The 25,197-nt window shown below is 40.1% G+C and overlaps 1 protein-coding gene across 4 annotated transcripts; it reads right to left on the reverse strand.

The window, feature by feature from the left end:
• Positions 1-573: 573 nt before the first annotated feature.
• On the reverse strand, positions 574-24,494 carry LOC117817389 (coiled-coil domain-containing protein 114). Of its 4 annotated transcripts, none has more exons than XM_034690091.1 (8): positions 24,264-24,494; positions 20,813-20,970; positions 17,264-17,520; positions 13,633-13,720; positions 11,067-11,179; positions 8,362-8,514; positions 8,062-8,146; positions 574-851 (listed from the first exon to the last, which is right to left on the reverse strand). In XM_034690091.1, exons 1-8 carry the CDS (start codon positions 24,358-24,360, stop codon positions 813-815), a joined length of 990 nt encoding a protein of 329 aa, XP_034545982.1. In that variant the 5' UTR covers positions 24,361-24,494; the 3' UTR covers positions 574-812. The 4 variants fall into 4 exon arrangements, with proteins under 4 accessions (XP_034545982.1, XP_034545985.1, XP_034545983.1 ...); XM_034690094.1 differs by lacking the exon at positions 24,264-24,494 and adding an exon at positions 22,353-22,449; XM_034690092.1 differs by lacking the exon at positions 24,264-24,494 and adding an exon at positions 22,137-22,313.
• Positions 24,495-25,197: the final 703 nt, after the last annotated feature.

Genomic DNA, 25,197 nt, shown 5'->3' on the forward strand with positions numbered 1-25,197 from the left:
CCAGGAGCTTACACATGTTGCCTTTTTTTTTGCAGCACAGTATCCTCATAGGTGTATTTGTGTCTAACTTAAATAACTCAAATGTGCATGAAAGCTGATGGATGGAAACACACCTTTACTGCATGCTTCAGATATCTTTCCCCAAACATTTCAGCTCAGTGTGTTAACTGCTGCTGTGCATCATGAGGTTAACGTATGATGAAGCCTTTTTAATCTGAGCCAGTAACACCTCAAACACACTCTGTAGATCCAATCTGACAACTGAAAGGAGCGAGATAAGTGAAGGGATGTGATCATCAGGGAGGAGATGGACCAGATTCTCAGCGGGGGAACAATCAGTAGGGCTTAACTTTGCTCCAAACAGCACGTTTGTTATTTGCTCTGCAGACCAGCTGCTGCTTCCCTGTGAGGACTCGCTGGCAGAGCAACAAAAGAGCATTCTCAGGTGCTTTTGTTCTTGTTAGCGGTGCTGTGATTACAAGGTCTGAATAATGGACAATTACAGGAGAATGTGACTTTGGGAACATGTGATGTGCATGTGTCACAGCAGAAGGAGGACAGGAGAGCGCTGTGCTGTTTTTGATTCAGTCATTTATCATGAAGCAGATTCTTTTACAGACAGCTGAACAATGGTGGAACAAAAACTTTCAATGTTTGGTTTCACAGGTTGTGTTATTTCAAGTTTTGTTTGACAATGACTGGGAAGTATTCCACAAAGCTAACCGCTCACACAAACATCTAGTAGTCATATTCTGGACTGCAGAAGGTGGGAAGAGAAAGGGAAGACGAGTCCAGGCTCCAGGCTTCTGTCCTCAAGGAGGTTTCTGGTGTCCGTTGATAGGGCTCCCCGCCTGAGGTTAGAGAAATAAACCATAAGTGAAGATGACCAAAGACAATAAACACAAAGTGTGTGCAAGAGGGGAAATCAGAGAGAAAATAACTTCAGGAAGAATGTCCAAGTGAGGAAATATGGGTCAAGACATCGAGGTATGAAGATGTCCAGGCTGCAACGTCTGCTCCAACAACACATCAAGGATTATATTTCAGTTGTTTGGAAAATGAAGTCAGGGTTTAGGTTCTTAAGAGTTCCTGAAGAGGCTGATGAATTACATATCTGCTACCTCAGAGGCCCACAGAGCTGAACGATGTCTGTCTTCCCTCCAAATGTTGGTCCTGCAGGTGTACAGGCATCCCTGTTCTCCATGGAGGGAGAAAGTTTGGCAGCTGAATCTGTAAACTGATTTGCTGAAGGAATGCTATCAGGGGAAATTACTGCAGAGTGAGCTAACGCTGTTACAGCCCCATTTAGAACCTCCGTTTGGGATTTGATCACGTGGTTTTATTTAACAATGCAAAACTTGTGGGGAAAGTTCAACATTATTTTTTCACCTGTTATCCAGCAGAGGGTTAGGTGTTAAAAGGTATTTTTGCTATTTCACTATATGCTACTTTATCGTCAGAATGACAGAGACGGTGATGCACAGAGGTGCAGCTGTTAGCAGTTCTGCCTGGTTTTTAAGTATACATCAGTTCTGCAATTTTACAACCACAACATGACAACAGGATCACCTTTTCTCCACCTTAGATTAGCACCACCCCCCTGCAACCTTCTTAATTATAAGAGGGGATATGTAACACATGTGATTGGTCAGTACTGCTCAGGCTACAAACAATAACCAGACACCATCAAGATGCTAAACGTACAGGGGGAAACTAAAACCTCCATCCAGTAGAGCTTACTTAATCAGAGACCTCTCTAATTGTCCTCTGGTTCCACAGTTTAAAAGGGACACTAATTTACACAACATGTTGAAGGTGCTTGAGGACCTAACTCTAGTTAAAACAGTAAATAAAAACACACTTTTAACAGCTATCAAGGTCCAGGCGCGGAGATGTTTTCGATCATGGAGTGTATTAAAGATGGATGACATGACACCTTCCAAAAAGTGAAGCCAAAAGTGACTGGCTGCAGTAAACGCCATAGAGCCCGCCTCCTCTGTGTTAACAGATGGGACATGGGTCTAACTCAAGCAGCAACCTCCGGCCGCGAGAATTGAAGCCAATGAGGAAGTGTTAAAACCTGCAGTTCATGGAGTGTCCACTTGAGGCTGGCTCCAGAAGTACCGGAAACCACATACACACTGATTCAAAAAAGACGATCTTTACAGCAGAAATAAACATGTTTACAGCCTGGTTCAAAAAAATGAGTGTAGTCTGGATAGCTCATTTCTCTATCGGCACCATAGACTGTATAAAATATGGACGTAGTGTGAGCCTCCTAGCCAACAGCTATGTGTTCCCGACCGGGAGTCACATCAGTCATGTCCTTATATGGGCAAAAGCTCGAAATCTGAATATCTTCTGAACCGTCAAGTTAGAAAAAAATTCACCCCCCCCCTACAGTGTGTGCTGATAGAGAGATTAGCTTCTTAGGGCCAAGCTGTTTTTGAACCAGGCTGTAAACATGTTTATTAATGCTGCAAAGATCGTCTTTTTCCCATTCATGTCTATGTGGTTTCCGGTCTTTCTGCAGCCAGCCTCAAGTGGATTCTTGATGTACTGCAGGTTATAACACTTTGGCATGGGCTTCATCGTTTGAGACTAGAGGTTGCCACTTGATCGGCACACACAGTTTCAAAGATATTAAGATTACGAGTTTTCCATTACGAGAGGCACAGCTGACTTGATTGACAGGTGGGAACACTGTAGCTGTTGGCGATGAGGCTCAAAGCCCGCCTCTTTACGTCACACTTGCTCGACAGCACTTATGTTGAGTTCAACATTTCCAATATGGCTGCCGCCGCCGATTTGCCTCAAAACAGCACTTCAGAAACAGATGAGTGACGTCACGGATACTACCTCCATTATTTAAACAGTCTATGGTGTTACTGTAAAATCCAAACACACGTCAAATACCTTTTTCTGAAACGTGGTTTCTGTCATAGCAAGTAGTTCTAATCGTGATGACTCATGTCCACATGTTAGGATTAGAGCGTGGATTTAGCCTAATGGTTAAGTTGGGTGCCCATAAGGCGGGCAGTCGGATTGGATTCCTTTCCTGCATGTCATTCGCCCACTCTCCAGGTTTCCTGACCTATCCACTGTCCTCTACTCTATAAAAAAATGCATAAAAGCCCCAAAAATATAGCTTTAAAATAAAAACACAGTTATTTAGAACTCCTCAACTACTTTAATGCTACTTCTTTGTCCTGTATAATGCCATGATTGACAGCGAGAGAAAGCATTGCAAACACTAAAGTAAGAGTTAATGAACTTTCATGACTGTGAGCGTCTGCTTCAGACTAACTCAGAATCTGGACCGTACAGACCTGGGAGATCTTTGACATTTTATCGGCGGGTAAAATAAAAGTAAGCTGACAAAGACAGGTGATCTTCAGACACTCTCTGGTTTCCTTCTTTGCCCTGTCAATAATGAAGCTGCTCCACTAAAGCCTCCCCCTACAGGCCTGAAGTACTGCTGTTGTAAAATCAGGGTTTGCATTTGCATGTTTTCTGGTTATCTGCTTTTTTTGGCTTTGCATCATTTATGTATTTGTGTTTGCAGTTAATGTTCTTGTTTCAGCTTTTTGCAGCACCTTTGTCTGCTGTTTTGCGCTTTTGCATTTGCATCGTTTGAGCATTTGCAGCATGTCTCCTACAACGTCCATTTCCGGACCTCTGCACATCTCTGAGTGATTCTCATGTCTATAGAAGTGTGAATCTACAGTTTATGTGAATCCTGTCTGAGCTGGTAATGTGTTTTATCACGGTTGTTTCCTCTCTGTCTCCGGCGATCCCTGCTCCTCCAGCTACATTTCCTCCCTCTCTCAGCTCTGCAGGGACTTCTGGGAAGGAAAAAAAGCATCATCTGCACTCAATCAGAATAATTATCTGAAGAAATGCACAGCAGAGTCTGTGAGAGGTGAGGGGAATGAAGCACTGAGGCTATTGGCAATCTGCTCCCTCCAGTCTTTATTAGTCATCTCTCTGCAGCTCTGGAAGAGGACCCGGACAGCTTGGGAGGAAGCCATGTGCAGCAGACAGAAAGACAGACGGACAGACAAGGGAAAAGGTCTAATGTGGACTCCTGTGCCCAGAAAGTATCAGCAATCTCTCAAGGTTTTGGCAGCCGCTGCAGCTCCTCTGGGGACTGGCAGCACACGAGGATAAGCCCTAAGTTCTGTCTGTCAGGCTTCCTCTTATCCACGATTCCTAAAACACTGATCGTGTCACTCTGAAAGATGTGGGAGCTTTGAAAAAACCTTTAAGGGTTCTTCACTATCAACATAATCCAAGAGGATGAGGCGTTCGAGGTCCTGTCAGGATTTGAGAGTGTTTCCTGGAGCAGCTCTTTATGGGACACTGTAGGGTTCCTGTTTGACTGCAAAACGGCTTTTAGCTATCAAAGTTTCCTCAAAGCCTCTTTAACTTATTAAAAGCAGACAGACAGAGAAAAATAAATCATTGATCAGACTCTGGTGCCCATGAAGTATCAGTTTCATGAATGCCCTGGCAGGACTGCAGGTCCACAGGGGGCTGGCAGACATCCTCAGATGAATATCTCACTGTTTTGAATTTCTGTTTCACCCCTGAGATTTGCATTTGACCCTGATCCAGGAATTTCAAAAGACCTGGACGGGTCCTTCGAAAGGTAGAGGATCTCTGCTTAAAAATCTAAAGACTGCTTCAGTTCTTCAGATTGAGATCAATGAATAAACCCAGAGATCAGACGCACAGTGTGCTCCCTCTCTGCTGAGGCTCCTTTATTATTAAATTATAAAGACACTGAAAACGCTCACAGCTTGTTTACTTGTTAAATCAGAGACATCCCATGAATTCAGATGATGATTCCCTGCACAGTTATTTATTCACTTGAACAATCAAAGTCTTATTTTGTAGTTCTGACCGACACAAACATTTTACACGACAATTAAAAGCAACATGCACTTTAAAAATGTGTATTAATAATGCTTTCCACAGATTTTTATGCAGCTTGGTTCCTCAAAACATGTGTTTCTAGACAGACAACAACACAGATCATGCGAGATTAGAGTAAAAGCAAGACGGTAGAAAGCAACTACAAGAAGAAGACGTCATACAGAGTTTAAAAACCCAAACTACATTAAGGTAATGTAGGTAAACAAACTAAAACACATGGTAGTACATGTTTAATATTCAGGTTTTTGTAATAACTGTGTTGCATCGTTTTAAAATAAAGAAGATGAGTGTAAACAGCGCCCTCTGGTGGCTATTTGTGAGACCGGCATGCCTTCTAAAGACACACAGCTGCTTGTCTGATTTACAGCTCACCACCACATATAGTGTCCCTTAAAAACACACAGCAGTCAGACAAAACAAAAACACTGATGAGGCTCCACGGCTCTGAAAAGTTCAGACTTATTTTCTTCACTTTGGCACCACAACGAGCCCTCGGCAGACTGGCAGCTGTGCCCAGACGAATATAAGCTGTGTACTTTGGATTTCTGACATTCTCCCTCTAGATCTGAAGCTGACTCCTATCCAGATATTTTAAAACACTGAAGGAAAGATACTGGTGGGTTCTAAGATTTTAAAGGAGGAGACCAGAAGTTCAGGAGAAGTGGAATAGAAAAGTAAGAGGAGGATCCTAAAGGGAGGTCCAAACGACAACTTGAGTTCATTGGTTAAACAAGACAGCAAATGCAGACACTGTCGTCTTAAAAACATGTATGACAGCATGTAATAGCAGCTATTAGCAATAAAACAAAACTCAGAGGTCTTCATTTGCTCGTCTTGTTTCCAAATATTGTGCAACACCAATCTCAAAAGCTGATCCCACCACAGCGTCCTCTATCTAGTTTTTGGAGTTGTATGTCTGCTGTGCAAGCTGCTGACCACCTGACCCTAATATCACTGCTCCTATTGGTGCATTCCTCTCCACACAGTGTTGTTCATGTCTGTTAGGCTGTGGGTTCATCACTACAATGATCATCAAATATTGATCACAGTGATTTAATTGTTCAGTTAAACATAGCTTACATACTCCTGTGCAAAACCTGTCAGTAAACCATGTGACTCATGGAGATCCTGTCAGTATGAGATCATTAGATTCTTCTTCAAGGAGGCTCTGTGCTCATTCGTTGATTGCATAAAGTCTTTTTAACATCCATGAGAAGACTAAAGATTAGACTCCAGCTCTGTTGAGGTTTCAGAGTTCTGGCTGCTCCTGTAAGAACTGGCAGTCCCACACCCCTGAATATTAGCTCTGTGTTTTTGGATGTCTTGTGTTTCAGTCACCACAGCGGCTCTTGTCTCTGACCCAAAAGCATTTTTATATTCCTGACGTTGTTGCTTTTAAAACAAAGGTTCATTTAAAGGTTAAAAAAAGAAAAGAAAACGTTCTTATCAGAGCTGCAGCAACAAGTCATTAGTTGAATAACAATTATATTAAATGTTTTTTCATATATATATATTTTTTGGTGTTATTTTTCCTGCAAGAATGAAAGCCATGTTTTTGTCCAAACTTTTTAAATATGAGGACTTTTTTTTTCTCTTAGTCATAAATAAGCACCGCCTGAATATTCTAGGGTTTTAAATATAAAGGCAACATGAATACAATTTCTTACTCTGTAACTTTTTGTCATAGTATATTATTTTCAGGTAGCTTTAAGCAACTATTTACCTTTCATAACAGCTTGATAGTAGTTTGATTGTGCAGATCAGTCGAGATTGAATTTATTTATGTATTTATGTATTTATTTATTTATGTATTTATGTATTTATTTATTTATTTGTTTGTTTTTTGGTTTTATTAATTTATGTATTTATTTATTTATTTACTTATTTATTTATATATATATTTTTATGTATTTTTTTGTTTTTTGTTTGTTTTTATTTATTCATTTATTTATTTATGTATTTATTTATTTATTTATTTATTCATTTATTTATTCATTTATTTATGTATTTATGTTTTTTTGTTTTTTTGTTTTTTTAGTTTTTAATTAATTAATTAATTAATTTATTTATTAATTTATTCTTCTGCTGTCTTGTTTTGTTTTGTCTTGCCTAAAATACATATACTCTGTATATTCTATTTTTACGTCCAGTAGTTTGTTAGGCTTAAGTTGACTTGTTATGTTGTTTTGCCGTGTTAATGTTTTTGGTTGACACATGTTGTGATGTGTGAATTATTGCATAAAAAAAAAGGAAAAATTCCATTAAAAATATTTCAAAATTAAATTAAGTTATAAAAGAAATGTGTACAAAGCAAATAAGATTATTGTCAGTGCAAATGATCGTGCACAAAAGCTCTCAAAGTTAAAGTCAGGAGGACTGAACCGTTATTGATCAACGTGTAGTTTGAAAACAGCTTCCAGCATCCCCCCTGTAGTCCATGAAGGAGTGAAGGTAGCCACCATGATGTCATCCATGTTTTCTTTCTATTTCACCGTGAATGAGGAAAACTTAAAAGTAGGTGTTGAAACATATCAACTAATCTGCTTCAATACAATCTGACTTCTTCTGCAACCAGCAGGTCTGCCTCCTGGTGGCCATTCAAAATAATGCACTTGCTTGCATTGTCTTGACTTTGAGACTGAAAGGTTCAGTGTACTTGTGCAAACAGTTACTGCAAGACACACTAATCCACCTCTACTAAAGGTCTTTAAATCATCAAAAGCTTATCATATAATCCTAATATGTCACTACATATGTTTGCACGTGTCACCCACCTAAAGTTTTCAAAAGGAAAGGAACAGACAAATGCAAACATTTGCCTTTCAGTGTGTGTTTAGAGCGTTTACACCCCCTCTACTCAGTCCGGTTTTGCAGAAGCTTTGTCCTGTCGGCCATAGTACTGCTAAATAAAATGCCAATGTAATGTGTCCGGTGTGTTTATATGTGTCCTGTGTGTTCATATGTGTCCAGTGTGTTCATATGTGGGATGATGAGCACCATTGTTGTGAGGCTGGGTGGATGTTTATTGTTTATTTGTGTTTTATACATGTCTTCTTGTACAGACGGTGACAACAAATCTCCTTATTAAGGACAAATAAAGATCTATCTATCTTTAATTTGTACCTGATTGAAGAGCTCCTCATACAGCAAGTTTGGTTTCTCCACCTGAGACTCCAGGTCAGCCTCTGCGTCTCCTTCCCATGATATACTGTTTCAACAGAGAGAGAGGTTCGATGTGTTGTTGGTAATTGTTGCATGTAGAAGTGGGCCAAAGCAGAAAAGGTCTAAATAACACGAGAGATGCAGAGGTATTTTCTTTTCTTCGTTTCATTCTTCATTCTTAAAACTCCTCCGAGCTGAGTTCTGGCCCTGAGTGGAGTCCATAAACTGTGTGTGAGTGCTGCTCTGTTCACTCTTCCTCACCTGTCTCTGCATTCAGTGTCCTGAGGGGAACCAGGGTCACTCCGTGTGGGATCTTCATCATGTGAGTGTTTCTTCAGTCTCTCAGCCTTCTTCTCCAGCGTGCTGACCTGTCGCAGCAGAGCTTTCCTCTCCTCCATCAGGCAGGCTTTGAATCTGTCACAAAGCACAGAGCGTTTAGTGAAATCAGATCGACCTCTTCTACTGGCACGAATCAGAGTCCAGGAAGTAATGTGTGCAGCTTCAGGAGAGATGATGTGAAATAGCTTGTCTTACTAATGCTGAGTTTACAGGTTAGAGGAAGTGAGCGTAAAACCATGCAGGACATACAAAGATTAAATATATGTATTTCTTCACAAATACATGTAAACAATACTTGAGTAATAGCTTTGTCAAGATCATTAATTAACACCTCAAATTACATTCATCTTCTCATTTGGTTAAATAAAGGTTATTCTTGTCTAGAGCCATCAGTGTATGTTCTTGTGTTTGTCAATGTCTGTGGGAATGCAGAAAGGTGCTGTGGAAAAGAATTTACCCAAGGGGACAATAAAGTCTAAAGTCTAAAGTCTAGAGAAAATAGTGAGCTTGTGATTCATTTTAACCGCCTGAATCTCTGCAAAACCAAATACACACTAATGTGCAGTTTGATTCCCTGCTACTTACAATATTACTTTTTACAATTGTTGGGAGTTAGTTTACAAAGTTGAGCAGGAGGTGGTTCTATTTCTGCTTTTGTCATGTGTCATTAAATCGCAGTGCTTAAGAGCTGCAGTCAAACCTCAAACATTTGAAAAAGTTAAAAAAAAAGTGTGATTTCAGTCACTTTGTATGTATTTATTTGACACTTTTGGCAGCATATTGCTTCACTTTGGAAAATATATGTTTTTTTTTAATAAACAAGATACTCTCAGAATTATGAGAAAAGATGAAAATTCAAAAATTTAATTCTGCTCTAATTTTTCAGAATTAAGAAGATCATACCATCCCTGCATTGTCGGTCACACTCCATCATCTCATCCCAAACTCTCTCTCTTGACTGCTGCTGGCATTATAACGCATACTTTACTGTATTATAATTATCTTGCCATATTATATTATGTTATATTACATTATTATTCTAACTACAACTCATGGTCATATTGCATTCCCGTATCATTTTTCTATATATTGCTTAATCTTTTATTACCAACCATAATCACACCATGTCAACCTGTCACTACTGAAACATTTTTAATACTGCCTGTAATTACTTCTATTTAATTTAAATTCCATTGTAACATTGTGTATATCTAAATTGTATTCTAGCTTTATTTATCTATTTTTATTTTTACTTATTTTATTTTATTTTATTTTATTTTTATTTATTGAAACTTCTTCTTGATTGTACTTATGTCTGGGTTGCTGTAACAACTGAATTTCCCCCCCGGGGGATCCATAAAGTAATATCTTATCTCATCTCATCTCATCTCATCTCATCTTATCTTATCTTATCTTATCTTATCTTAGTCACCTGAGTCCCTGCGTATCCAGTTGGTGGTTTGAGCCATAGACTGTTTAAAATATGGACGTAGTATCCGTGACGTCAACCCATCTGTTTCTGAAGCGCTGTTTTGAGGCCAATCGTCGGCGGGAGCCATATTTCTGCTGTCGAGCGATTGTGACATAAAGAGGCGGAGTTTGAGCCTCCTTGCCAACAGCTAGACTGTTCCTGCCTGTCAATCAAGTCAGCTGTGCCTCTCATTGGAAGACTCCTAATCTCAATATCTTCGAAATTGCTGCGTTATAAAAAAGAGTCACCCCCTCACAGTGTGTGCTGATGGAGAAATGAGCTATCCAGACTACCCTCGTTTTTTGAACCAGGCTGTAAACATGTTTATTTCTGCTGTAAACATCGGCTTCTTTGAATTTGTGTGTATGTGGTTTCCTGTACTTCTGGAGCCAGCCTCAAGCGGATCCTCGATGAACTGCAGTTTTTAACACTTCCCTATTGGACTCCCAGCTCCCACAGTCACATGCAGAAGTGTCTCTGAGAAAGACTGCTCCCGGTGACTTCTGTGTGAGTGTATATGAATGAGATTAGCTAATACAAGCTGACCCTGGAGAAGTACTGCAACATCCAGTGAATCAGAGCAGGCTTTACGTCTGAAAACCTGCAGAGCTCTTATGTGCCCGTGCAAAATCAACACAATAAAAACAACCCATCGTCTCAAACCCAAACCACAATAATACTGCATTAAACTTAACAGTTGGGGTGTGTTTGTTTCCTTACGTTTTGAGGTAGCAGCATCTCATTAATTCATTTTTCTTTAAAGCAGAAAAACAGAGGATTTGTTCTTCTTAAGTGAATTCAATATGCTTCTGTACTTCATCACTCTAATGTTTGCAGCTGGAGTTAATTTGCACTTTGTTGACTTTTTTTCTACTTCTTTAATTTTCACTAAAGTCCTCAGTGATGTGATTTCCTGAAGAAAGTGTGAGGTTGGAATAAAATCAGAAAACAATTCCCTAAACTTGGAACTTTTCCTTTAAACTTTCTTGGCTGGAAACACTAACCATAACTTTTCTGTCTGCGAAGGCTTGAGATGCAGAAATATCAAATATGAACAATATGCAGCGTCAACAGTGTGTTTATATTGCACCTTATGAGAAGGGTTTGCATGTAAAGTTATTTAAATGAGCTTCTGCAAATCAGACGCGCCCCCCACCTCTTGACACAGCACATCCAGTAGCGCTGCTGCTGACAGAGCCACTCACACTGCTGCGCTGTCTCCTGTAGTTTCCCCAGACTCCTCTCGTTCTCCTGCTGCAGCTCCCTCACCTCAGAGACGACACAACATCACATTAGTATCCCTGCATGCACAGAGTGTTTGAAAAAGAAGAAATAAGACTTCCTGAAAGATGGGTGAATATGATAGGGTTGCACTTTATCCCTGACTCCCTGAACTCTCACAATAATTCACAGAGAGATCCACCACAAATAAATCTTCTCGTTCACTTTTTCCCTCTTGGACTTTCTGCAGCCGTCCTTCAGGAGGGATAATTATTTCCTGGATTGTTTGCTGTCTGATGGACCGGTCGAAACAGGGGCCAGTGAGGGAGTGAAGTCATGGAGCCCCAGAATAAATACAAACCCTGACAGTGTGTAGGAATGTCTCCCTGATGCCCAGACTCAACACATTAATGCCAGCAAAACTTGAGTTAGTGTTTTCTTTGGGGTGGTTGTAGTTTCTAAGATTTGGCCACAAAGCGTAGATTTTGACCTTCAGGTTTTCAGTTTCATGTAATTAATTTCTCAAAATCCCACAGCAGACTTGTTTTCAGCTGGATCGCTGACCTGAGGGCAGCGTTAATCAGTTTCTTGTGATTGGAGGAGCTGGCAGCGGCGTGATGGTGAGCTCTATTGTTTCAGAGAGAGTTAGCTGTGAGTGAGACAAAGACGAATACTCCTCATTCTTTTGAATATCATTAAAAGTGAATAATAAAGTCATAAAAACAAAACACAAGGAGGCAAAGTGTAGTGTAGATGAGAGCATGCAATCCTGACACCTGCTGGATAAAAGTGGTATTACAACCAGTAAGCAGCAGCAGTTCAGTTTAAGTAATAAATTAGTATTAAATACTTATCTGATGAGGATATTTTGAAACCTTGATAAAAACTAAACTAGTTTGCATTCCCAGGAACTCCCTCTGTGTTTCAACAGCTGTGTAAACTCCACAAACACTGACACGTTCAGCTGAAGGTCTCCAGTTTACAGGGTCACTTTTAAAACCGTAACACTGGGAGAGACGCATTCACTGTGAGCTGAGAGAAGACTACTGTTACAAGCTGCTAAATCAAGAGAATCACAGCTTCTTCTTTTGAAAAGTACACACACATACAAAAAAGATAGAACAAATAAAAACTAATGAAAGAAAGAGAAATCAAGTGAATCACAGATGGAAAAACAATGACTGTGATTTGTTTTTTCGGAAAAAAATGAAAAAAATGTATTGACAAAATAAATTGCAAAATAAAATTTTTGAAAAAAAATTTGAAAAGAAAAATTTGAAAAAATAAATACATTTGAAAACAAAAAATTTGAAAACATTTTTTTGAAAAAAAGAATTTGACAAAAAAGTTGACCCGGTTCCCGTCGAAATAATAAATTTTCCTCAAATTTGAAATTGTGATCCAAAAGCAGAAAAAGAATGAAAAAAAGTGAAAATTTTCTCCTGCGGTTAAAAACATGGAAAAGCAATGAATGAATCAACACGTGAGAGGAGATAAGCGCGAGTAGCAAAGACGTTTCAACACGGCTTTAAAATCCTTTTGAACTCATAAAGCCGTGGCAGAGATCGGCCGGTGTTTTGGTTTAAACAGCGACCCTGTTAACTGGAGACTCTCAGCCGGATGCATCCCTCATAAACGTCTTTAGACCATCATTAAATATCTGATGAGGATATTTTGAAATCTTAATAAAAAATAAACTAGTTTGCATTCCCAGGAACTCCCTCTGTGTTTCAACAGCTGTGTAAACTCCACAAACATTGACACGTTCAGCTGAAGGTCTCCAGTTTACAGGGTCACTTTTAAAACCATAACACCGGGAGAGACGCATTCACGGTGGGCTGAGAGAAGACTACTGTTACAAGCTGCTAAATCAAGAGAATCACAGCTTCTTCTTTTGGAAAGTACACACACATACAAAAAAGATAGAAGAAATAAAAACTAATGAAAGAAAGAGAAATCAAGTGAATCACAGATGTGTGTGATGTTGTTGTGGACGGCGGGCGGAATAAAAACAATGCAGGTAATCTACCAATCAGACATGTTCAGCATTCCAGGCCCTGCCCTCTGAAAGTCCCGGGACCTTTGCAAAGTACTACCCCCCTAGCAGGGGCTTTTTAGGGGGGAGATTATCTACCCCTGAACTAAGTTTAGACCCTGGGTCCACCGGTCGAAATGCACGTAGTTCTGGGTTAAACTTCCTCTGGTTGAAAAACGCCTATAGTGATTTAGGACACCTGAGATGGACTTCATCACTATTTCAAGACATTTATAGACTTTGAAAAATTATTAATATAGAAAACAAAGAACAATCTTGTTAAAAATGAAATTTGGACAACTTGACATTGAGTGGTTTGAAGAGTTTCTCTTGTACAGTTGTTTTATTTCCTCCTTAGACAATTTTTTCAGAAAACCTTCTCACTCATTTGATAAATCCAGATAAAGTTGAATGATTCAGGACATGTGAGTGTTTTAAATCAGTTCCTGTTATTTCTGATCCTTACCTGCGTTCGGTGAGCGGTGCGTAAATCCTGCAGCTCAGCGGTCAGAGTTCTGTTGATGTTTTGTAGCTCCTCCAGCTCCTCTGTTTTACTGCAGGACAAACACAAAACCATGTCATCTGTGGGAACTTTTTAGAAGTGGGTTGCATGAAAAATTCAACCGGATATGTTGTGAATCTACTTCACTGTTACGGGGGTTTAAAAGGGTGTAGCTGTCATCATCATGATTGTGAGTATCTTGAGAGAAAACTACATCAAACTGACCAAACATGGTTGTGTGTGAATTTGACAATCTGGCACACACTGCAGAGAAAACGCCATCAATGATCTCTGATTTTAAAAGATGAATACATCCCTGAAGAGTCATTTAATAAAGAGTTTGACAACAAACAGAGTTCACAAGATTTTAGATAAACACAAGGCACTTGTGCTGAAAGAAAGGATGAGCGCTCAGTGAAGAAACCCACCCCACTACGCCCTCTACTGATAACTTTAGTAGCCTGCCCCATGACTCCTGATGTCCCCCAAAGCCAGAGATAGAAAGGACAGATGGGCATAAACTACCAGTCAAAAGCTTGGAAACACCTTCTCATTCAAGGGTTTGTATTTCTTTTAATTATTGTAAACACTGTAGATTAATACTAAAGACATCAAAACTATGAAAGAACATATATGGAATTATTTAATGAACAAAAAAGTGTTAAACAAAGCAGAATATGTTTTATATTTTAGATTCTGTAAAGTAGCCCCCTTTTTCCTTCATGACAGCTTTGCACACTCTTGGTATTCTCTCAGTCTGCTTCATGAAGTGGTCCCCTGGAATCTGGTTTCTAATGAACATGAGCCTTGTCAAGAGTTCATTTGTAGAATGACTTGCCTTCTTAATGTGTTTGAGACCATCAGTTGTGTTGTTCAGAGGTAGGGTTAGCACACAATGGATAGCCCTATTTGACTACTGTTGTAATCCAGATTATGGCAAAACCAGATTATTTCATAGTTTTGACGTCTTCAGTATTAAAATACAATGTTGAGAATAATTAAAATAACCATTGAATGAGAAGGTGTGTCCAAACTGTTGAATTGTAGTGTAACTTTAAACCAGATTGTTAAATGGTCAAGCAAGTTGATTGGTGAGCCACAGGCATCCACAGCATCCCTGTACACCAGGGGTGTCAAACGTGCGGCCCGCGGGCCAAAACCGGCCCGCCAGAGGTTCAAATCCGGCCCGCGGAACGACTTTGCAAAGTGAAAAAATGACAGAGAAGACATTAACTGCAATTTTTCAATAAAAGTAACTAATACTTCCAATGTGTCCTCTGGGGGTCGATTCATAAAGACTTTTTAGAGCACTATAAGATGATCCACTAACTACAAACACCAGCACTACACTCCTGCATACAACACTGTCCAGCAAGCACACTGTTCATGATGGAGCTGAGGGGTCCAAAATAATCAACTTTACCTTCTTCATTATTATAACCTCTGTTCTTTTGCAGTAAACATTAGATTGTGTGTGTCAGGTGAATGGGTAACCTGTGTGCTTGGTGTGTTCACAGCAGGTTTCAGGGCTTAAAGAGTTATATATTCGGCCCACTATGAGACTCATCATGGAAAAATAAAGATAGTTCATTAAATGAGAACATTTTCAGAATGTACTTGTCGTTATTTATAGGTTATTATGTTCTGATTTTACTGGTCCGGCCCACTTCAGATCAACTATGTGGCCCCTGAACTGAAATGAGTTTGACACCCCTGCTGTACACTAATCAGTTACAGCGGATAGCCACCTCTATTTTAAATAATGCCTCACACCCTCTGCACAGTGATTTCCAGCTTCTTCACTCAGGAGTCAGGACGACGGTTTTTAGTCCCAAGGTGCAGGACACAGCGTCACAAGAAAAGCTTTGTTCCTGCTGCTATTACTGAGCTGAACAAGCAATAGCTTTTATTTTCTCACACAGTCAGCCTCCAATTTTAAGACTTGAGCCCAGATTGTCTTATTTATTCATGTGATTCTATCGTTTTTATTGGTTGACTGTTCTCTGATATGAGTTTTAAATGGAACCTTTAGCACTTTTATCATTTTATCATGTCTATTCATTTTACCATTTTTAGTGTTAGATTAGTTTTAGGATGTTTTTGTATGTTTTGCACATTAAGGAGTTTGTTCTGTCTGACATCTATCTTGTAATTTTGTATTGACCTAACATCTCACTGGCTGCAAAACAGGTTTACCTATGGGTACAAAAAAGCTTTAAAAAGCCTTAACTTGTATGAAAGTTTCAACCCTTTCTTGCTTGAGTGATGCTTGTTTTTTTTTGCAGAATTTAAAAGAAATATTTAAACATTTTCATTCATTTAAAAACTAAATAGCAAATGGTTAAATGTCTAAGAAGAGAAAAAGCAGGTTTTTAAGCTGTGGGACTTTTGATCTACACATACAGTAAGTGTAGAGTATGATGTTTGGTGCTTGAACTGATCTTAAACACAGATTTCCTTTAATTTCTTTATAATGAATTTGTATCAAATCTCCTCTTCTGGATTTCTGTTTGTTCTCAGTGATCCTTAAAGTTGTTGTTTTTTTATCTCACATTGTTATTCTAATTCTGCAGTTCATGAGAACTTGAACACAAATGTACAAAATGTAAATGTGAATCTCTCTGTTACTGTACTGTAAAGATCTCTGTCATCCTCTGGCGTTGGATCATGATGTTATTAATTATTCTGACTCCCAGCCAGCGCTCCACATCGAGGCATGCCGTTGCATTTCTGCTGACTCAAAATCTCCGGACTGAACTTTTATGTTTTCATTCAGGTTCGAGTCGACAATGTGAGATGAAGATCTTCTCTGTGGTGACAGCTTCAGCTGGCTTCAGTTTGCTGGAGATGGTAATCAAACTTTTCTAATAATTTCAGCGTTTCTCAGCTCAGTGTGTGGCCTTATCTTGGGTTAATGTTAGCTTTGTAAATGAAGTTCAGTTTGAACGGCTGTGTGAAACGTGGAGGAACGTTTTGAAATCAAATCATCATCAGTTCAGCATAATGAAGAAAAACAAGAAGTCACCACAAACTTTCCAAGGTTCCCCCCTCGGCTCTGAGCTGAGTTCAAGTCTGACGCAGTTCGAGGGAATGTTTTTGTACTTTGAAGGTAACCTAGAATTCAGAGTCGTAATCGTTCCCTTGATGAAAAGCCAGAACTTTTATGTTGTTTTGATATACTGCAGAAAATTAGCCTTGTGACAGACTTCATCATCCTCTTATACAACCTTAACAAATGAACACCATCTTATGTCTCATGAAGCGCAGCTACAATCACCTGAGGCACTGAGCTGACATGAGACCATAAACAATCTAAACCTTGGTTGCATCGTTTGCAGTAACCACCAGTGAGTCTCCAGTTTGTTTATCCTCTGTGTGATTATTTTTTAACGTCCCTGCAGCCTCCAGACATAATTAGGCATCTGTTAGTAACCTACTTTAGAAGTTATGAGCAGGGTGTCTGTTTAATGACTCATTCCTGCAGAACTCTCCTTCATGCATAATGAGAACAACCAATATGCATGAAGGTGAAATGTAGTTGAAACACACGATAAAGGTGAAGTTTCCAAAGTTGGTTTGTGTACACAGGACCTACCTGTGCAGCTCTGCCTGCAGACTCTCTGTCAGCACAGCTCTGTGCTGGGCCTCGACGCTCAGCTCTGTCTGGAGGCTATCAACGACCATGGCTCTGTGCTGGGCCTCAGCCTGCAGCTCCTCCACGAGGCCTTCCAGCTTCACCTCGGAGGTCTGCAGACACAGCAGATCTGTGCCGACCTGACGTAGCAGCTCCATGTCCTGGGAGCTCTCCTCTGCCAGCAGGACCAGCCGCTGCTGCAGCAAGTCCACATGGTCCTGCAGACACCGAGACATTTACACACACATCTTAAAGTGAACATTTAATGAGATAAGTAGGGGAGAACGGGGTTGGTTGTCACACTTTTTACTGTTTTGATGATTGCTCATCATCAAAACATCTTTCAATAGCCATCCTACATTAAATGGAAGCTTAAGGTGTTGGCTTGAAATGTGTATCCCTCTCATTTTCCAACTCATTGTACCAAAAAGGCAATTAACTATCAAAGCGCTCTGACACATTGTGACAACCAACCCTATCACGGGGTTGTCACACACTATGGGGATGGTTGTCACACACTATGGGGATGGTTGTCACACACTATGGGGATGGTTGTCACACACACTATGGGGTTGGTTGCCACACACTATGGGGATGGTTGTCACACACACTATGGGGTTGGTTGCCACACACTATGGGGATGGTTGTCACACACACTATGGGGTTGGTTGCCACACACTATGGGGATGGTTGTCACACACTATGGGGTTGGTTGTCACACACTATGGGGATGGTTGTCACACACACTATGGGGATGGTTGTCACACACACTATGGGGTTGGTTGTCACACACTATGGGGTTGGTTGTCACACACTATGGGGATGGTTGTCACACACACTATGGGGTTGGTTGCCACACACTATGGGGATGGTTGTCACACACTATGGGGATGGTTGTCACACACTATGGGGATGGTTGTCACACACTATGGGGATGGTTGTCACATACTATGGGGATGGTTGTCACACACTATGGGGATGGTTGTCACACCCTATGGGGTTGGTTGTCACACACTATAGGGTTGGTTGTCACACACTATGGGGTTGGTTGTCACAATGGTATTTCAATGGGAAAAATCTTTTAAAAAAAGGCAAGAAGGCAGAACTAAATTTGAAAGTTTAATTGCACTGACAAGTGACAGGCCTACATAACTTAATGCATTTTAACATAAAATGAGCAAGGACCATGAACAGGAAACACATCTTTAGGCCAGCCTATATAACAACATAAAGAACAAAACAAATAGGCCTAACAATAATGGCCGACTCAACTAGGCTAAATGCAGTCACTGTCTGAGTTACAGTGATGGCAAATGTAGGGTCTGCACACGCAAGCAGCAGTTAAGGGCTTCTGTTCCTCTAGTTTCACTACCATGCATGCACTGAATCATCAACTATTTAAGAGAACCTGTGAGTTTCCTCTTTATTCTGCTACTCAGAGTACAGCAGCTGCATCCAATCTGATACAGATGTTTTCATCAAAGTTTAATGATCCAACATGTAAAAGCGTATATGATTATCATGTTAATCTTTTCTCCCTTAGTACTTCTTGACATCTTTTCCCCACAGACGTCAACAGAGTTATTATCCTGTACAGACGGCACAAGTGATATCAATCACACCTATAGGTCAGACAGTTTGTGACAAGCCCCAGCTTGATGTTATATCATATCTTTGTGGGGAGGTGAGTGAGTCACACTCTCTTAATCTTAAACAAATACCAGGGAGCTAACTAGTAATCACAGTGTAAAACAAGATCAACAGGAGCAGGTTTCTGCAGAAATCAGTGCACATGAAGTGAAACATTAACTTCTTTATTACCAAAGTTTTGAAGCAGAGTTTTCCCATGAACGGCTGTTGAGATTATCACAACTTTATGAAACAAAGCAGAGGGTATACGGTCACAGAAAAAGATTAGTGTGGCACAAAATTGAATCAATTTCTCTAATCTTTGTTTTTATCCTGTTAATTTCATGATAGAGGCCTTGATTTAAATTTTAAAAAGTCCCAAAAACAGAGTGTAATCTCTTTTTAGTGAAACCACCCTCAGCTCATACTTTGCCACCTGTGCCTCAGAGCTAAAACCCCTAAAAGGTCTGTAACCACTGCCAAACCTCTGCATTTACAGCTCTTACTGGAAGCCTCATTCCTGGACAATTTCAGTAATTGCCTCAGAGGTGACCTGCGGCACAGCCATGACCTACGGTCATGGCTGTGCATGTAAATTGAGGTAAGTAATGTGGTTAAAGACGTCAAAGTAGAGTAACACACGTTTTTAAATACACTCAGGAATGATCCTTCAGGTGAGTGAGGTCTGACAGGATTTCCACAACATTTAAGGTTGAGATAAAGCTGAATGCTGCTTCTGTTCTTATAAGTATTTAAGTAAGGAATAGGGAGTTACTCATATCAGCAAACTGTGCAACCATACAGAGAGTTTCAGCCTCTTTTAACAAACAGTTTTGGTTTTAGGGCTCATTTTCTGCATGATTTGGCATCTTTTTTCAAAAAAGCTCTCATAAACCAACTTGACGCCGCCTTTTCTTGCACCAAACAGAAGCCAAAGTTTGTGACTAGCGTGCAGAAAAAAGTGCAACAGCAGCAGTTTAAGACCTAGATATCTCTCAGAGGTTGGTGGAGACCCAAACGTGGGAAAAAGAAGGGTGAATATTAGGCCTGGATGCATCAGGTGGATAAAAGACTCCACATTTATGTAGAAAAAAGTACTTTAATATAACTTTAAAATCTTGTGTTCTTGCATTCACTGTTCACCATTCACAGTTATACATGCTTATATTTCAACTCATCTGGATTACTGTAACACACTTTATGTAGGCGTTCACCAGGCCTCCTTGTCCCGCCTACAGTCAGTCCAAAATGCTGCTGCTCGACCTTTAACCGGCGCCCGTAAGCGAGAGCACATTACCCCCATCCTCGCCTCCCTCCACTGGCTCCCTGTTCATTTTAGGATTTAAGATTTAAATGTTTGTTTTTAAATCGTTACATCAAGTAGCTCCACAGTATATTCCGACCTCCTGCAAAGCTACACTCCTGCAAGGTCTTTGAGGTCTACAGGACAGCAGCTTCTTGTGGTCCTTAAGACCAAGGCCATGCCTTCTTGGTAGTGGCCCCCAAACTGTGGAACAAGCTGCCCCCCCATGTTAGACTGTCTCCAACATTAACAACTTTTAAATCCTGCCTTAAAACATATTTTTACTCCTTGGCATGAGAGTTGTGTGGTCTCTGTCTCTGTCTGTTCTTTTATTGGATTTTTATTTTCTCCTACAGTTATTTTAATTTAATTTATTTTTTATGTGTTTTATTATGATTCTTTTATTTTATTCTATTATATTTTCTGACAGTGTTTTATGTTCTGTGTTTTAACTTACTTTACCTCACTGTGCAGCAAATAAAAAGTGGATTGGATTGCCTTCACTGCCACCAAATGGCCAAAAAAAATGTTGCATTCAAAAATAAAAGCTGTTTCAAAATGCTTTTATTTTCAGTTACCTGCTGCTGGTGGATCCGGCTGACGAGCTGGTCCTGTTTCATCCTGAGCTCCATGTTCAGCTGCTCCTGTTGGAAGAGTCGGGCGGTCGCAGCTTCCAGATCATTCTGCAGCTTCCTCTCTCTGTCCCTGGACACCAGGAACTCTCTGTCGATGACTCCTGCAGCCACAGAGAGAAACGAGGTCAGGACAGAGCGATGAACCAAAGCTGTGCATCTTTTTTCATTCAACTCAGGCCTGTCTGAATGTGTGACACTTGGATGTGTTTTAATGAACGGTATCATGATTTTTAGTGCCTGCAGTTTAAAATAACATGATGTTTTAAACCAGAACACTTTAAAATGTAGGCTTTTATAAAATACCATTCATATTTAAAGGAGGTCTATTTTATGCATTTGTGGTGTTAAATTCAGGGGAAGAGTCTGTGATTTGTGATACTCCACTCACTACCTCCCCCCTCTGCCCCCTGGACTGTAACACACACACACACACACACACGCACGCACGCACACACGCATGCACGCTATCTCTCTCTCTCTCACACACACACACACACACACACTACATACAAGGACTCTACCTCAGCTGCTTTTTGCACATTCTTATTTGCATATTATCTCAAATACTATCTGCACCTTAATATCATTTGCACTGTTATCTATTTATTATTTTCATTGTCCATTTTTAAACTGTCACTGCACTACCTGCACTGTGTACATAGAATGTTTTTATAGAACTGTATTTTATCATATTTTATTGTATTTTATATTTAAATTTTAGATATTTAAAAGCTGGAAGAGAGAAACAGCATCTCATTTTTCCTGTATGTCTCGTATATACAGTGAAAATTGACAATAAAAACCTTTGAATCTTGAATCTGAATCTTGAATACAGAATATTGTCTGACTTGTTTGCAGGAAAATGCTAATTTCTCTTCACATACTGCAGCTTATTCACCCCAAATGAGCTAATGCTATTAAGCTAACACTGTCTTTCCCCATTGGTGGATTGTATCTGAGTACATTGACTCAAATGTGGTTCTTCAGTTCTGATTTGAGGTCCAAACTTGAGTCTTTTCCCTCCATGGTACTTTACTGGTTTTTTATCTCTGCTGCTGGCGAATATGCACCTCTCACTGGAGCTTCAAGGAGCTTACCTCATCACTGTTATTGTTAGATGTCACTTCTTCATGTAGATACTTCATGCAAGGTCTCCCGTTATTGTCTCTTACAGCTTATCATGCTACTGCTAGGGTTGTTCTCATCTCCACCTCTTTTGTTGGATCCATCATTAAAAAAGATCATTAGGACTTCAGTTCTTACTCACTAAATATTCTCCTGAACAAAGAAACTCTGGATGAGATGAAAAAAGAAATCAAACACATTGCAAATTTGACTCTGATGCTTCAACACTGGAGAACCGCTCCCTCATGTTTCACGTTTAAACATTTGTGGTGAGGTGTGTTTTTGAGAAGACCAGACCTAAAGTAGGATTTAAATACTGAATCGCAGACACAGAAATGATTTCACCGAGCTACAGAACCTGTTTTTCAGTGCTGTATATGTTCTGAATCAGCGTGGTTCGTGTAAGCGGCTTGTTGCAAAACATATTTATTGTTTGTGGCAACCTTAAGTGACTGCACTTTTTATGACTGGACGGAAGAAGGAAGTCAGGTGATGTAAAGAGAGAGAATAGAAGAATAGATGACTGTCCCTTCATTACACAAAGACGCCAATAAAATTCCTTTCTGAATCATATTTAACCAAGGCCACTTAGGTCATGAAACTTGAGGAACATTTACAGACTCACAGTCATATAAAGCAACATATTATCAGTCCCTCCAGGATTTCGCGGGATTTTTTTGAGATTGTTGCGGCCCAAAAAGCCTGATTTTGCGACAGCTTTTTGAAAAAATTGAGGCAAGTAAATACGCTAAATTACAGTTGTTTTTAGAAAAAAATCTTGAGGTGGCCACTGACTGTATTTTGATTCTCTTGATTCACAGAAAAATGCCATGAAAGGACTGTATTGCACATTTACGACGGTCCCTGAATGCACCTCGCAGGGACTGATGCACAGTTAGTTCACGGCACTCTGAAATTAATCTGCATCTTTGATGACAAGGAGTTGATCAAAACTTACTGAATGTGTCTGATGTATCACCAAACTGGATTACATCAAGCTGTAGATGCAGAGCTTTTTACGGTGATGGCGGCAACAACGTCAAACATCAAATAGTAAACAGACGCCCCCCGGTTGTGTCTTTGTCACTAACACACACCGGGGGGTAAAAATCCTCAATGAAGATGAGACAGATGCATGGAGGTGAGGAGAGCTGGTTCATGAAGCACACCTGCTGCAGGTAGAGACCAAGCTAACACTGAGCCCCTCAATCTATAAATAATAACGTTGTCATGTTCACTTGTCCTGCCTGCTGTCCCCTCTTTTCACCTGTTCTCTGTGCGTGTTTTGTTGTTGAAAAGTGCCGATCAAGTGAGGACTTATGTTTATGTTCCAAGGAAGTCAAATTGATGACAAAACCGATGACGTGCAGGGGCTGAGATTGAGGTAATTGGTCAAATTTGCGGGAAAATCGCGCTGATTGGTTGAATTTGCGTTGATAGTTGCGATCGCGAAATCGCAACTTCCTGGAGGGACTGATGTCATATCTATGAGTGATCCATCGTTTCAGCTTTTTCAGTGTCTCTTCCAACAAAAATCAAAGAAAATCAAACTAAGAATTTAAACATGGAGTGTCTTTCTATTCATAAAGGAGCACAAGGGGATTCCCATAAGTATCTGCACTTGTGTTTAATGATTACTCTAACATATCTGAACAAAAGACAGGAGTTGAAACCCAATCAAGTAGTTTTATTGCTTTCCCACTGCGATTCATTGTTATTGTTATCAAAAGATTATTCTCTAGAATTTAATCTCCTCATAATTAATCCTGACAATGCTAACTCAATAAAGCCATGCAGACACACCTGATAACAAGCAAGGGGACTCAATTCTAATCATACATTGACTATTGCATCATATTACCTTATGTTATATACTTTAGACTGTGCAGAAACACTTTAGGAGTAACTAATCATCCTTGCTGCTTCTGCTCAGAGCTTAAATCTTTGTAGTTTGTGTGGCCTGAAACCAGAACTAAACATAAACCTTGTCCATTAAAAATCAAGTGAAGCAGCAGGAGGAGTTCACTTCTCGATACCACAGAACCAAGGCTGTTAAATTGCACATTATATTACATTACATTACACTTCTTCTGTGCTTCTGTATGTCATAAGATTCAGACTCTTTGAATTAAGGGAGACATGAACAACTCAACAGTCAAAAAATGAAAAGTGTCTAACATGTATCTAGTCTGATCTAGTGCAGAGCTCTCAACAATATAAATGTGTAACTTCACTCACACAGGTCAAAGTCTGAACCTCCATGTCTTACCTTTATCAAGAGCCAGCCGGTTGCACTTGGCAGTCAGGTACTGGATCTGACTGTAGTCCTCGTTCCTGTGTGCTTGGAAAAACCTCCTCATATTCATGTCTCTGAACTTCTCTTTTCAATCTAAAGCTCCTTCCAACTTCCCATGATCCTCGGGGCAGGGCGGGACGCGTCCCATAGGGTCAGAGAGGAGGACGCAGTGTGCACCTTTCCTGCAGTATCTAACCCTCTCTCTGTACATGAGGAAGACTGCATCTGAGGGCAAGTTTAAGCATTAATCCAGGCTGCTGTTTCCACAACACAGAGGTGAGGCATGCTGCAGGTGAGTGTGTTCCACTGTGTGTGTGTGTGTGTGTGTGTGTGTGTGTGTGTGTGTGTGTGTGTGTGTGTGTGTGTGTGTGTGTGTGTGTGTGTGTTTTTAGGTCCTGTTGTCTTTTGTTGCCATCTGGCACTGCCCTTGAATCAACAGGACAGCGATGAGTTGTTTAATGCACAAATTAAAGGTTTGATGTGACGTAAATTCTGCTGTAAAATTCCTCCCCGAGGCAAGAAGAGCTGCAGGAGAGAGCTGAAGTAATCTGGGCATGTTTCATCTAGCAGGTGGGCGTCTTTTTTAGCAGCAGCCTCAGGTTAGTTCTTTTATATTATGGGATTACATAAGGGAAAAATACCATTCATATTTAAAGGAGGTCTATTTTATGCATTTGTGGTGTTAAATTCAGGGGGAGAGTCTGATTTGTGATACTCCCCTCTGCCCCCTGGACTGTAACACACACACACACACACACACACACACACACACACACACACACACACACACACACACACACACACACACACACACTACATACAAGGACTCTACCTCAGCTGCTTTTTGCACATTCTTATTTGCATATTATCTCAAATACTGTCTGCACCTTAATGTGCGTCCATTTTT

The sequence above is a fragment of the Notolabrus celidotus genome, chromosome 8 (assembly GCF_009762535.1).
Source record: "Notolabrus celidotus isolate fNotCel1 chromosome 8, fNotCel1.pri, whole genome shotgun sequence".
NCBI lineage: Eukaryota > Metazoa > Chordata > Actinopteri > Labriformes > Labridae > Notolabrus > Notolabrus celidotus.

Coding starts and splice junctions, on each gene's coding strand:
- LOC117817389 (XM_034690091.1), bottom strand. CDS start 24,360: ATGAATATGAGGAGGTTTTTCCAAGCACACAGGAACGAGGACTACAGT. Junction 17,521..20,812: donor GCCGGATCCACCAGCAGCAG/GTAACTGAAAAT, acceptor CGGTGTCTGCAG/GACCATGTGGACTTGCTGCA. Junction 852..8,061: donor ATGAGGAGCTCTTCAATCAG/GTACAAATTAAA, acceptor CTCTAACCTCAG/GCGGGGAGCCCTATCAACGG.